Consider the following 15,324-nt stretch of genomic DNA (forward strand, 5'->3'; position numbering starts at 1 on the left):
ACCAAAACAAGCTTAAGATAATTTTGTTGTCTGGATTAGGCTATAAAAAGTACAAGGAAATCAGGAAATAACTTCCTTGGTGACCCTATATCTCGTAAGTTCCTGCATGGTTGTGACACCTCTTTTGTTTGTGCTATACTTTCAGCAAGGCTTTGACAGGGGAGGTGTATCACTGAAGCACCATCTGAGGAGAAACAGCAGCAGCCAAAGGTGAAGTTTGATACATGAGGAAAGAGAAAGCAAGTACAACAGTGGAGAAGGCTGGCTGAAAGGCAAGGAACAGGGCAAATCCCCCTCTGAAAAAAGACATGGTTATACTGAAGGATAACTTGGGGTGAGGAAGGAAGCACAGGACTGATGTAGTTTATGACTGAAGGCTTTGGAGACTGCAGCAGTCTTGGAAGTGAATTCCTATTATAAAGCTGACCTGGAACATGTACGTGGAACAGCAGTTGCTTTAGTTTTAGCAACTAACCAGATCTCTGCCAATTTTTTCTGGCAGCATGCTTTCTGGGGAAAATAGCTGTCTAGAGATTCCAAGGGCAAGCGTGCAGACATGAGCAAAATGTTCAAAATCAGCAAAAACATCAACTGTGCTCCCTGCAAACGGAACATTTTTTTCCTCTGCAACCCTTCTATTAGGGTCCAAGCAGTCAAGATCCTTTGTCTTGTTTTTTCCTTTCAGAAACAGAGGAGCTCAGTATCATTCTTAATGCAGCCAAAATGAAGCAAAATAGGCACATCCAACATCTGAATATCCACTCATTGCTGTTGCTGGTTTGTTGTACAGTACTTAAATGATCCAAGACCAGCTAAGCCCTCTAACTTTGAAATCCTTCTGCACACACTGATCAGCTGCCCATTTCCATGCTCCATGACTCCTGCCTAGAAGCACAGTGTATTCTTCTACCAGCCATACCATGCTAAATACTTTCTACAGCCTTGCTTGTTGCGTTCAGAGCCTCTGGAATCATCTAATTTTATGCTGGCACTCAACAGGCAGGGAGAGACACAGAGATGGATATTAGGAGATATGGATTTGTTTTTCAGTTCACATTATAGACTTAGGAAATCCAGAACATCAAGGTCTTAATTCTCAATCTGCAAAATGTGGGAACAGCATTCCTTGAATACCTCCACTCCTGTACTTGAAATGTGGGGTTTGGGTTTTTTTTTTTTTTTGGAACATATAAGCAAAAAGATATCTATCAGGCCTGGACAAAGTCCAATACTGGAAAACTCCAGCAAATCACAATCACATCATAACAGACCTGAATAAAAACTGCTAGCAATCAAAATCAGTGGCTGCTGCCATTCTCCGAAGATCTCAATCTCCTCCTTGGGGAACATGAGATCTCTGGGGAACCCAAAGAAATTTTTAGGCTAAAATGTTGAACCAGCTCAACCTCTATTCAAACACACACCTTTCCCGATGTGAGGAAATGCAACAGTAAAGTCCCTTCTTCCCTTCTACTCTTTAGGAATCTATTTCAAGCAAATTAAAAGACATACTGCACTTTCCCTGCACCCAAGTAATGTTATTGGCTACCAAGCTCAAGCTAAGAACTAAGACCTTTATATATCCATTAGACTTTTTATATATATAAAAATCTGGATATGGTTTTGTTATTTGGCAACAAGGCACCTTTTTTTAAAGTAAGAGTTGGGTGGGGAATCTGAACCAGGCTGTTATCTAATTTTAAACACAGGCTGTCCACCTGCTTGGCATATCATGTTCTCCATTCCTCCACTCCACCCCTTAACAAAATAATACCTTGATTTTGCATCCTATTCCACTGCCCTCAAGAACTGGTTTACAATTACTGTGACCTTACTTGCTGTCTAGAAATACAGAGATCAGCTGTTTTCAAAGACCAACTTCCCTCGAATTCTTAAATGGGAAAAAGATATTTCTTTTTAATGGGGAAAAGCTCCAAGTGGCCACAAGACAGGATCACGTTTCAGAAGGCAAGTCCAGCAAAGAGAACACAGTTTTCTTATCCATTTCAAACACTGCCTTCCTCAGCTTCTTCACCCCAAAAAGCTATGACAGTAAATAAACCCAGGATTTAATTCAACAGGACCAGCTAGAAAGTCTGTTTTCAGGTACACAAAAGCACTGGTGGCCTGAGAAGGTCTGAAACAGAACTTCTCAAAAGTTGCTTCAGTACATGCATACAATGGTTAAAATCAAAACACAGAACAACTATGAAGCCATACCTAAATGGTATTGCTAAGTTAACTGTTCATTAACCAGAAGTTATTATTAACTTTTAAAAAGCTAATCTATTCCCAAGCTGTTGCTTTCCACACCATCAATTCATGCCCATATTAAGACTATTTACACATACTATCACTGCTATGTACCTTGAAGGTCTTAAGAGTGCCCTACCACACATACCTAGCAAAGAAACTCAACAAGTCCTGAAGCAGCAGATAAATTCTGCAGCTGTGATTGCAAGCGCTTGAATACCACTTTGCATTTAAAGGACATGCTCCTCCTATGCCTCCTCCTCCCCATTCCAGAAACTTTTTTCTGACACTCATAATGGCAAAGCTAGCGTTGAACATATTAGCTAATCTTAAATCAGTGTTGGATGTTTGCCTCAATTTGCAGAAAGCATAGAAGATCTGGTCTCATGTTTGCATTATTCCCCTCATCTCAGTGTGGTACACGATGCTCTCTTCAATGTGGAAGGAACATGAATCTCAGCACACAAACTCATCCCTCCTAAAGAATTATCCACCAGAGTGCCATTAACCTGTTTATTCCATGATCTCAGCCCAACCTGCGTGCTTGCCTCAGAAAGAAGACTGAAATACTCTGCTTCTTTCTAACAAAAACCGGTTTTATCTTCCAAGAACTTCTATGACACAGCCAGGCACTGCCAAGTATCAAAGTCTGTACTACATTCAGACTGCAAAGACAGCTAAAGTAAAATTGTTCCATTAAAATGGCAGGGGGCTATTGTTTGGATTGCATTGTTTCTATGAAACTCAGTTAAGCCTCTCTTTCAAGATGTCCATGGGAGAAACATGGTGACTGCAACAAGCTCCAGTGTGCAGCTGTGCTCCCTCCTGTTGCTCAATTTAGATCCTGCTTGCCACCGAGTCAGTAAGCCCTTGCACACATGGATCTTCCTTTACATTCCCACCCACAGAAATCCAAAACTGGGTCTGACCTTCCCCACCCTGCTTTGTCCATGCATCCCCATATAATCTGAACAAATTCCAACCATCTGTCCTGCCTCTGCTGCCGACTGTTACGATCTGAACCAGGCAGTCCAAAACAGCCATGTAGTCAAGTCATGCCTGTGCCTCAGTCTGCTAGGGTCCTTAGAACTGCCTCCTAGTCCTGAATTCTTTCTTCAACTGTTTGGGGACTTCTGAAAATAAAGCTGGTAAAAAGGTCTGCTGCAATACACTGAAATCCTGCCATTAGTATTGACATAGCCAGGCCCTATAGTCTGATGCACATGTCTTGAAGAAGTCTATTAGAGCGTCCTGTTTACTTTATAGCCACATCCTCCATGCTTCACTGGTTAATTTGAGAAGTAAAAGCATGTTTCTAGATTAAAGGATGAAGTGTCCTGTCCTTGGATCTAAGTTAAATGACAGTCTTTGTCTGAAAATACATTTCCCCACACATGATCTTTGAGAAAATGAAACTGTGATCATAGCAGAGAGATTCAGTAGACAGCACAGTTTCATAAGAGCTGTAAGATACCATTGATACCTCCAACCTCTAATGTGGGGGTACAGTGATCAGAGTTCCACATTTCCAAACTCTGTGAGCACAGATGCCTTCCCAGCCTAGGCTTCTGGCAGTACAACAGCATCTCAACATCTATGTTCAACCCTTTGCGTTCCTCCTCAGGAAAGGAAGACACCATCAGAGCATCTAAAAGTTTGCCTCTAAAATTCAGCATTTCTTGCTTTCCTATCCTTTCAGCCTCTCATTTTTCCATATATCTTTATCAAAATTTTGCTGACCTGCTTTGACCTGCCTGCTGTCATCTAAAGGGGTTTAGCAGGTACAGCCATCCAGCCACTCGCTAGAGTAGCTTTAAATCCCAGATTTCAGGAATGAGGAGATAAGAGAGGTAGTAGTGGGCAATGCACATTCCTCACAGCCCACAGTATTCAGCCACTGTTGTCCCACCAAATCTGCCCAAGATCCTCTCCATCCAAAGAGCTCTGCTCCAAACACTACATGTCCTGAAGAGAATAAATGTCCTGACCCCTGCTCCTTGATAGGACAGCTTAAAAAAGATACATCAGAATTAAACTGCTGTTCTTGCAAAGAACTAAAACAGTAAGACGAAAGTTACTGATTTAATTCTCCACTGGAGTGTGTCAAACTCTAGTGTTGAGTGCATCAGCATTTCTCCCTCAAGCATGGTCTCCTCACTCATACAACGTTACTTTGAGTACGTTCAGCATTGCCCAAATCAGTGACAAAAATCATCAACAGATCTCCATTCATGAATGTGGCAAGATGACCTCGAAAAGCAGGCTGTGCCCTTTGGAACGACCTCATTTCCCTTGCATATCAGGTCCATTCCAGTGAAAGGCAATGGCAATGCATAACAAGGGCTGAATACAAAACTCCACAAGCCAAACCTGTAGTATGGTATGAGAGCCATGCAGATTAGGAAGGGAAGCCATACAAAATGGAAGGACTTACACCAGAGTTCATAGTAGTAGTTGCAACACTGGGATTGTCCACAACAGTGGCCCGTTTCACATATGTAACTTTGATTGTTGACACCCATGCAGGTTTCCTTGTCCTAAAATTAAACAGACACACTTTTAAGATGCTTTGTCAGTATCTTCTGTAAATGCAATCTTTTATTCAATGATCTGCAAGCATTTAAAAAGTCACAGGGGAAGTCTTGGGAAGCTCTAAAATACATAAAGAGGTTAAAACACAGCTAAAGATCACCAAAACCCACAAAGGATCGTTCAAAAGAAAACCCTGTATCTCCAAATCCATGAGTTACATTGCTTTAGCATCTAGTCAGCACACTGCTTTCTCATCATCCCTTTCCTTTTCCATTTACCATGTTTTGGGAGCCGAGCATTCCTTTAAAGACAAGATGTCATTTGCCCCACATTTTACACAATATTCCTGCATTATTTGGGCTGAATGCCAAGTGGAGGAAATGCATTCATAAACAATGTTATAACTTAAGAAAAGACTGCTTGGATTCATTTAGATCTAAATGATAATTACAGCATGTTCCTGTGAGATTCCAATCTAAAATGATTCCTGCATAATTAGCCATGTGCTTTATATAAGATCAGCATTCCTGTAAAACTTCTTCCTGGAATAGTGAAGTAGAACAGGAGCAGAGCCAAATCAGCTGTTCTGTATCACCTAGCAGGTCCTCAGGACACTTAAGACAGAAAAGGACTACAGTGGATGTGAGGTCTCAGTCCCCAACATGGTACACCACAGAAGTCCACGTTTTCCTGACAGTCTGAAAACATAGTGGGGAAAAGGGTTAGGAAGACAGAAGCATTTTACAGGTTGTGCTTTGTGCATCCCCTAACAAGCTTTGGAGCAACCTGGAAGTTAGTAGACACCACAGAATTTCTTAAGAAACAAACAGATCTTAATAAAAAAAATTGATGTTGTAAACAAATCTGTAAAGCCTGACTTTTTTTACTTTCTTTCACTTAAATGTACTATAAGGCAAAGAAAATGTGGGGAGATTTAGACTGAAATGTGTTAAAAGAACTCATAATTTTGTAAGTACCACCTTGCAAAAATCATCCAACCAACCAAAACCAAATAGAAAAGCCCAACAAAACCCAGCCAGCTAAAAAGAACAGCAAGTCCAATAAGCAGGCTACAGGAGGGTACACTGCTGGATCCCAACACTTGCTGAACTCCACTGTTCCTCTACTTTATGTGAGTGCACCACTGCCACACTTCTCTACTAAGTCCCCGCATGCAAAATACAAAGCTCATTTCAAACGATGGACCACCTCACTGGAAAAGTGAAGCAAGGCAGCAGTTTCAAGGCAGAAGCTGTACTAATCCTGTACTAATTTCTTAAGGAGACAGTTTATTTGGGCATCTGAGTGAGCACCAACACTTCCCCACCACACAGCATCCCAGTCAGAACCGCACCTCCCCAACGCTGGGCTTGTGGGACCCTCACCTGACCATCCAATATTACAGCAACAGCACAACTTCTAAAACCAGAACAATCTCCTAGCACCTAAGGTTCAACAGAAAAGAAAACCCCCTGCATTTCTCTCCTAAGTCACAACAACTTTTTATGATCATCTCGGGGCACGATTCAGCAAGCACAACTTAGCACGTGAAACACTGCTCCCCCTCCTTCCACAGGGACCATGATTTCCACACACACAAAAAAAAAGCACCAATGGGCCAACTCCTTGAAACTCAGAGGCAACAGGCTGGTTAGGGTACCTGCCTCCTTTTTCCAGGAAGAAAACAACATTTTGCTGGACAGACCAGTCCAACTGCTTTACTAAAGCAAACATTTTATATTCTTGTCTTGAAGCGCTGCACGCCAACAGCAGGCACATTTTCCTGTAAGGCAAGGAGGTCTTTCCATATCTAATTGCAGTAGCTTTGAGCAACTTTTAGGAGATACTAACAGCATTTTCTGCTTCAGACCTGCTCTTCATTCCAAAAATTGTAACTATAGTCAGTTACACAGGACACACACTCTCTTATCTGTTCTTATTGATTTACACGTTTCCTCATTTTTGCTGGCCTTACAGAGTTAATGTAACTGACCAACAGCATAGATTTTGGCTCTCCTATCAACAGAATTGAGAAATTAAGATGCCATTGCAAAATTGCAATCCTGTTGATGATAATGCACATGCCAGAACGCGACCAGCTGAGGTCTGCCTTTGTGACACATGAAGATCAATGTGACTTGTTGAACCAGCAAATGAATCATGTGGAGCTGGTGAAAGAATAGAGGCCCACAGTTACCATTTCAGGAACGCTTCTGCCCTGCAACACTAATCCACTCTTGACCATCTATGTTTATGCTCCCAATGTTTGTTTCATGCAGTGCTGTCTGCTTCAAAGAGTGGCAATAAGTAACACACTGCTGTCTTTTGGCAGCAGCAACGTAGAACAGCTTCAACATCACTGTATTTTTCCCCACTTAAGAACTTGCAGCAGTCCTGTTTACACAGACTTTTATCACATTATCCTTTTATTTGAACTTCCTGACTCCTTTCTTGCCAACCTCATTGTGTTTGAAATGACCTTTCCACAATGCCATGCTTACATGCAGGAAACAGGTGTATAATGGGATGGGTGTACATGTTAAATAGAAGATCCTCAGCAGCTAGGTTGGTATTCTGCAGGTCATTCCTGCCTGCTTATGGAGGCAAAGTCTCAAGCAACACTGCCTCCCCATTTAGAGTTCAAATCTCGCTTTTCAGAGCTTCTTTACACACTGACCAAAAGAAAGCAGCTTCCTTGCTAATGAGTGTTTGTACCTTTGAATAACCTCACAGTTGGCTTTCAGCTCCCTCAGTTCAGAAAGTCCAGGGTTTTAAAGTCCTTTCAGTGTTGGCCACCAGCCATGCTCCTCCAAGTCCAAGCAGCTCCTCTTGGAGCCTTTCTGCAGCCAGCTGCCAGCCTGGCCACCAATGGGTTTCCGGGACCATGAAGCCGTCAGACTCGGTGCCACGTGTCAGACCCAGAACTGTCACCCGTGTTTCCAAACAGTTTCAAAGAATCAAGGAATAATTTAGTTTGGAAAGGATCCCAGCAGGTCACATGGCCCAGCCCCTGCTCAGAGCATGGCTACCTCCAATGCTAGGTTACTCAACCTAGCACAGGGAAAGATAAAACGTAAAGGCAACAAATCTTTGGAAAAATTCAGATTCCAGCACAAGGAGAGCATTGTTTTGGGACACGTTACAGGTGTCTCCTTTGGATCGAGTGTTTCAGACTCCTTTCCTCTCTCCACGTAAGTCAAGACTCCTTTCTGTGAAAAGCTGAGCCACTGTACAGTTTCTTTCACTTTTCTGCAAGCCAAGGAAGAGGTAATACACTGCCATCAGTATAGGCTACAACAGAGACTGTGCCATTTTTTGTTAGGAAACTTCTGCCTGCCACCAAGCATTCTGATCAGTCTTAGATCTCTAACTAAATCCCAGCCTGTGCTTCTGATACCATCAGAGCTGCATTATTTCTACTTACTTCTCCCATTCATTCTTTATGTCACATGCTGCCAAAGTGTAACTATCAGCATATACCAGCAATGTAATTATCCATAGTCAAAACATCTCCTGGAACATCATCACAAGTATTTGTGCTACAAGAGCACACTATTTTAGTTTACACACCAACAAGCATGAACAAGGCACAAGCCTGAAAGAGTCATTTTATAGGTAAGAAATCTTGATATGGGGTGAAAAAAAAAAATCCCTCACGGAAGCAAAGTTGGAGGACTTGCATCTTATTGCCCTGCCTTTGTTTATAGTTTATGTTGCAATTAGTGTTTGTAATGGTATTTTTTAACGGTTCTTAGCAGCATGAATTTTTTACTGAACTACTACAGAGCCGTCTTACAAAACCAAAGAGGAGTGTTCCTTTCTGAAAGCACTTTCTCCCCCAATAGTCAGTGGCTATCACATTCCAGTGCAGGCTCCCCTGCTGAAGGACATTCTTGTTTTCTTGCTGTCTAGGCAGGCATATCGCTTCCCAACAGCTTTTGTTCAGCCAACTGCAGACACCAGACAGGATTACTCAGCAGCATCCACACTGCTCTGCTCTCAAAGAACATTCAACTCCAATATTCCTGTTTCACAACTAAGAAGCCTGAACATGCCATCCTTATCTCCCACCTGCAAAGCCTAGGAGATTTCCAGCTAATTTCAAGGGACTGGCTTTGTCCTGTAAAGCTGCATGTACTCTAGGCTGTGTGTACATCACTGTCTCCTTGGCATCAACCTAAGAGCTGACAGGGAGCTGAGAAACTCAAATCACTGGATTCCTGATGCACACTCCAAAGCTGGGAGCTTTCAGCAGAATGCTCTGCAGTCTTGGAGTCTGCATTCTCTCTCCATCCAGTTCAATAGAGGCCATTTGTTAAATATGGTGCAGGCTCTTTCTCCTGGAACTAGTTGAGTTGGGAAGAGCTCATCTTGGTGCATCTGAAGAATCTCTTCCTATTTCAGTTGTGGCATTTTGGATTAGTTTTCACTTGTTACAAACTTTACGAAGCAACTTTGTATAATTTTTTTTTTAAAACCAATTTTCTTGCTGATATTTGGCATTTGTGATAAGCCCACAACCATGCTGGAAACTTGACAGCAGCACACTTTTGTTGTTAAGGACGACTTTTACAGTCGGTATGAGAGAACTCAAGGCAGTGTCATAAGTTGTCGCATCTGAAGCTACAGCAAACACTACCTTCAGTGCTGGGGGAAAAAAAAGCCAATTATTTTCTCCACCTCCCAGTTTAGTATTGGACCCTTGCTGGAGGTTTACATGACAAAATAAAGGTCAGAATCTGGGGTATGATCAAGGCAGAGGCGTCTGTAGGTTGCCTGAGTCACTTCTCGCTGCAAAAAAAGGATGGAACCAGACCTCCCTGTCCTACTTTGTAAAGGTGTTCAGTACTAAATGGTGGGGCTTTAATACCTGTAAATCTGTAAGGATTTATTGCATCTGAAGCCAATGTAGGAAATGAAGGGCAATGAGAATGACTCACAGTGGAGCACCATTACAATAAAAGGATAAAAGCACTTCACAATTCTCTACTCTCAAAAATCAGCAGTTAAGCTGGGAACATTGTTGCTGTGTCGAAAAGAAGAAAGATGAAGATGAGGCAAATCCCAGACCAGTGGGGCTATTTTCCAAGCTGAAAATTAATATGTGCGACTGCAGCAACAAACAAACACCACAGCCCACGCTCAGGAGTGCAGAGTTAGCAATGAACTACCTACAAAAGATGATCCCTCAGCTGGCACTGGTCAGGTAGCCAAAACCAGCAATAGCTGATATCACAGATCTAATAAGCATTTTAGCTTTTTGCTGTCTCTTCTTCCCACAGAAATCTGGCCTCTACTACCCTAAATATGAGCACCTTGCATTTATATGGCCTCTGTGTGTCATTTGACCTGCCAGAGCACTTACTCATTCTAACCTTGGTAATTCCCAGGCATCCTGGGAAACACTTTGAAATGTGACTTGCTTTCACTGACAACAGGTTATACACTACTCCTGTCTCCTAGGGTGGCCAGTTTGTTAGACTTCTCTAATGCTGTATGTACCTTTGGTACAGCGTTTCAACTGGAAGAGATGGGGATTAGTAACAGAATGACAGGGGTGAGTAAGAAAGTGAGTAACAGGCTTACAAATAGCAGGACAGTGAAAAGCCCAGCAGCAGGATGAAGAGAGACTGCCAAACTGACATCTGCTGGAGGGCAAGATGCTACTGGTTTTAACAGGGCTGAGGCTCTATCTATGACTGCTCCAGGCATTCTGATTTCACAGCTCTTATAGGGGACTTTGTAATAAGCATCTGTCTAACAATTAAAAAATCCTGACCTAGTTATTTCACTGATCTCATTATTCACAGGCAACAGCCCCTTGCTTTCAGTACCCAGCCACACCCATAACAACAAAGCAGGACAGATAAAAGCAAGTTATACAATCTTACGGAATAAAGCATTAAAAATATGTATTTTGAGTAAGTTACAATCACTATTTGAACCATACATATTCTTTAAGTACCCAGAGTAATAGAATGGAAGTGATTGCCAGTATATTAAAAGTCAGAAACAATCAACAGGAAAAACTGTATTTGATACTCACTACTTATGAACTGCCACTTGGCATTTACTCAAACTCACATCTGCAACAGCTCATGAGAATGCAAACACAAAGCTACCAAAGATGAGCATCTCTGTCAGGAAAGAGACTCAGGTGGTAGCAAGTCAAAATTGCTACTGAAAATATCAGTCTGGAATGCCAAATATTGACACAGGATTTACTACAATTCCTAGTTTGCTGCTTTCCAGTTTCCAATCAAAATTCACCTTAAAAAAAAAATCACCAGATCCTTTCAGAAAAGGACAGTAGATGGGATAGCAGCAAGGACAGACAGAACCCCAGGGAAATCCTGTATTACCAGGACAGCTAAGCACTGATGTCCACCTGGCTGAACGTACACTGAAGTCTCCAGTCATCTCCTAGCCTCGTACATATTACACTTGTTAGTCCTTTGGAACATAAAAGTAAAAATCTACCATCTGAGCAAGTGCCGTGCCTTTGGTAGGTTCAATTTAACAAAAGCACATAAGACTGGTAAAGATAAACCAGCCTTGACTGCTGAGAGCTACTGGAACCTCAGGTGCCAGCCCCTGCCAGCACGACAGGAGACAAATTCCTGTAAGCCTGCCTTACAACAGACAGCTGAGGCCAGGAAATAAATCAAGTCTGGACAATTTTTTCTCATAAGACACCCACTATCAATTTTGGTTTGCTGAATGTGGGGGGGAAAGAAAAAAAAAGTGTTAAGTGCAAACACCCAAATACCTAAAGTATAATAAGTCAGGGCCTCGAAGCTGTCCCAGGCACAATGAAGAGCTTTAAAATGACAATTCTAATCCACAACATTTACTGCTTTGCTAATGCCAGTATCAGGAGATTTATATTTAAATCACCATGATTAATCAGCCACAGCAGATGCATCTTCACCCCCAGCGGATGCAGAATCTCCAAGGTTTTATTAACCTTTATCTCAGAAACAAATTTGTTTGTTGCATCCATTTATCATGGAGAAATACTCCAACAAGCTTTAAAGGAGCACTGTCCCTTCACAGATTGTGGACACTGACACATTTCAGTATGAGCTGGTTTCATTTTTGTTTATCACAGGTTTCACTTTCAGACTCCAAGAACTGCACATTCACATTTTAAGCACCATGTGAAAGCGTTTACCTCTTTCAAGCCTTCCTAGAAGCTTCCCAGCTTTAGTTCCAGCTCTTTCACATAAAAGATAGATGCTTTGAGGAAATTACAGCTTAGAGGAGGCTGTCTTACATTTTGTTGTTTTAAACCACCAGTTTACAACACTGAAAACCTTGAGTAGTTAAAATTAAAACTGAAAAGGTTAGGAACCCAACATTTTAAGCTTTTCATTTTCCCCACACACACACATTTATGCAGTGAACTACATGAATATATTCAAGCTTCCACCTGCAACTTTAAGAAGAAATGCTCATTTCAAACTGAAAGCTGAGATTCTCTGCAACCATGTTTCCTGGGACAGGAGCTTTAAACACCCACATTGCACTGATGTCAGATAGAGCTGATCTAGCTTTTTAGGCATTTAAACATCATCCCCACAGCAATTAAAAAAAAAATCCTAAACCAAACACCCTTTTTTTACCACATGTTCAGCAGTGCATCTGCCATGCTGCCATGACTTACTTCTTTGGGACCCAGTGGAAAGACAAAACCCAAGGGGGAACCAGTTGTTCTGTGCAGTGCAGTAGTGAGCAAAGAGTGCCTGTCTCAGGGAGCTCAGGCTCCCTCCAGAATCATTTTGTCCATGTCACACAGCCCACGAGGAGGGCACCCCATTCAGGATCCCTTTCTTGTGCCTGAGGTGAAGCCCAGGATCAGCACCCCGTGTACTGAATGGGAACAACAGCAGCTAAGGACATCCCAGACAACCAGACAATCAGAGTGCAAACACAAGAGACAATAGACATGGTCAGATGTTCCTGCATTCCTCACACACTTTTAATTAAATACCACCGTTCACTAATAACTCTTTTTTCCCCAGTTTTAGAAGTGGAAAAAGGCATCTCTGAATACTATCTGCATGCAGGACATAATCGCAAATATTTTCATTTTTTAAGTCTAAAATTGATTAAAACTGAGAAGAGCTCAAGCAGCTCCATAAGCAGCTTTTTCCCACTAGATACTTCATCAGTGGATAAAAATAGTCAAGAGCTTTGCTCTTGTGTTCTTGAGGCAACACCTTTCTTCTGCTTCCTGAAAATGCCTCTGTATCAACACCCAACAGTTACAGAGATAAAAAGTACCATCCATCCTACTGAAATGACCAGACATTTGCAGTTTGAACAAATGAAGCCAAACTACACCTAACTTCTGCTTTCAAACCTTATGCAGCACCTCAATTGTCCCCAGTAAATCTCTAAACCAAAAAAAGATTAATTTAGAACAGGAACTTTACGAGACAAGCACACGCATGACACTCCAGCGATCTCAACATCCAAGCCAGCTGTCTCACTGTCTCACCTAAAGCCATTCAGCCTTTGAGCCCAAATTTCCCTCCTTGGTTCAGTTTGAGGGTTTGGGGGAAAACCTCTTTGCCCTGAGTGCTAACAAGTGAACTATTATTATAGCTATTGCATTCAATTACAGAAGGTCATTGTGCTAGAGGTAGTTTCTTATGTAAAACTGTTTTCAGCTGGGGGGGGGGGAAGCTAATTTCACCAAAAACTGAACTGATAAGGAAAAAGAGACAGAACTGTTTACTCAGCAGCACACTCCAGCCCTTTTACCTTCATTTCTAAACAACTGAAAGTAGATAGTTTAAAACATGCTACGGTTAGGTCTTGAATATTGAGTTCCAAATGAGAAACTGAAAGAAGCACTCTGATACAATGCAGTATCTATTTACTGGGGATTACAGATCCCAGCAGTGCTGAGAAGAGTTTACAGCTAGATTCCCCTACAGACTTGCCTCCCAGACCAAAAAAAGGGTTTGCTCTCCCTTAGACTAGGAACACGTAGTTGGCACCTTCTCCAGTGGGGAGCAGCTGGGCAATTGCTACTGTTTCTCATTCCACCCAGCATTACCAGCTATTAAATTATCCTAAGTTTCTCATTCAAGCTCAAACTCTCCCAGAACACCTAAAAAGTCACCAGGCTGGGGGTCACAGCACATTGCCGTTTTCCTCTGACAAAGGTCACCCAGATGAAACATATAAATGCCTCTTAAAAAAACCAAAACAAAACCCAATTTTAACACTCAAAATACTGCCTGCACAAAGATGGTTCGAAGTTTTAAGCCAGTAAAAGCAATTTCATGCTAAGGACTGTGGAAAGTACGCTGAAACTCAACCAAACGAAAATTGCACAGGGGCAGGACACAAAGAGCCACCCTGCCGCAAAGCCTGGAACAACAGTTTCTTTCCTCAGCTTGCAGTTCTGCTCCTTCCTCGCTAATAACACAGGGCTTTCGCACTGCCCTGCGCCCCGATCAAACACCATGGGTGGAGAAAGGGCTGCTTGTACGGTTCCATTTTGGGAAAGTCAGAAATCATCTCCCTGGGAGGGGAGGGAGGAATAAAAGTAAAAGCAATCGGTCACATCCTCCACCTGAGCGAGCAGCTCCCACTGCACCGAAGCCGGTTACCTGTCTGAGACCCAGGAGGAAAGGCATTCTGCAGGCTCATCCTCCGCACCGGCGCATGGGAAGGCAGGAATTTAAAGCCTCACAGCGACCATTTCCTCATCTGCTGTGGGCAGCCTGCTCCTCCGATCCTATTTAAACCAGGGCTTCCTCGGCTGGGAATGCTAAGTAAACAGGGTCCTGGGACACTGCACGCACTCGCTGGCTCCCCCTCCTCCTCCTCCCACTCCCTGTGACATATCTCAGACACAGCCCAGCCGGGGCGTTTGCAAGAGGGAAATGACATCAGGTCGGGCAGTTCTGGGAAGGAAAAAAAAAAAAAAAAAAAAAGGCAGCCCTGAACCTTAAGACAGCTGCTTGGTAACACCAGGCAGCTGGCTGCAAATGGGACCTGCGTGCTGTTGGGCAGCGGTGCCTATGCGGGCCCCTGGCAGGGAGCGGCGGAGGAGCGGCAGCAGCAGTCGCCTCCCTGCGAACTGGCTGTGGCAAGTGGCAGGGAGTCTATTAAAAACGCTGGCAACAGCCGACAGCTCCTCGGCGATGATTAAATCTCACTAAGCAAAAATAGACATTTAGTCTATTTTTTGACGAGAAAGCTAAGTTTGATGCTGCTTGCCGAACAGCACTGCAGCCCTAAGAGCAACCACCACGGTTTCTCTGAGCACCTCCAGATCCTGGGAAACTGGGTAAAGCCTTCACAGATCCAAAGCAGTCCCACACCTCCTTCTGCCTACCACCACAGCTCCATTTTTAATGAGCAACTGTTACAGCACTGTTCGGCTCTCCGTCCCTCCAGATAACAGCCATCCCACTGAAGATATGGTAACAACTCTCCTGATTTCATTAGGAGCAGGGCTGGGCCTCTCCAGCATCAGGCAGGTGATGAGAAGACATTTTAATCCACCCCTCCACAAGG

At 42.9% G+C, this 15,324-nt stretch overlaps 1 protein-coding gene across 2 annotated transcripts in view; it reads right to left on the bottom strand.

Moving 5' to 3' along the window:
- The window catches only part of WBP1L (WW domain binding protein 1 like), a 60,279-nt gene that overhangs the window by 9,929 nt on the left and 35,026 nt on the right, over nt 1-15,324 (bottom strand). Inside the window, exons 1-2 of one of the 2 annotated variants that reach the window (XM_054382462.1) lie at nt 14,412-14,438; nt 4,688-4,790 (exon numbers count right to left, since the gene is read on the bottom strand). In XM_054382462.1, the coding sequence (XP_054238437.1) occupies nt 4,688-4,790; nt 14,412-14,438 (130 nt within the window). Of the gene's footprint in view, nt 1-4,687; nt 4,791-14,411; nt 14,439-15,324 lie in introns of those variants that run through there. The other variant, XM_054382461.1, reaches the window with a different exon arrangement.

This window comes from Indicator indicator, chromosome 7 (genome assembly GCF_027791375.1).
Source record: "Indicator indicator isolate 239-I01 chromosome 7, UM_Iind_1.1, whole genome shotgun sequence".
Lineage (NCBI taxonomy): Eukaryota > Metazoa > Chordata > Aves > Piciformes > Indicatoridae > Indicator > Indicator indicator.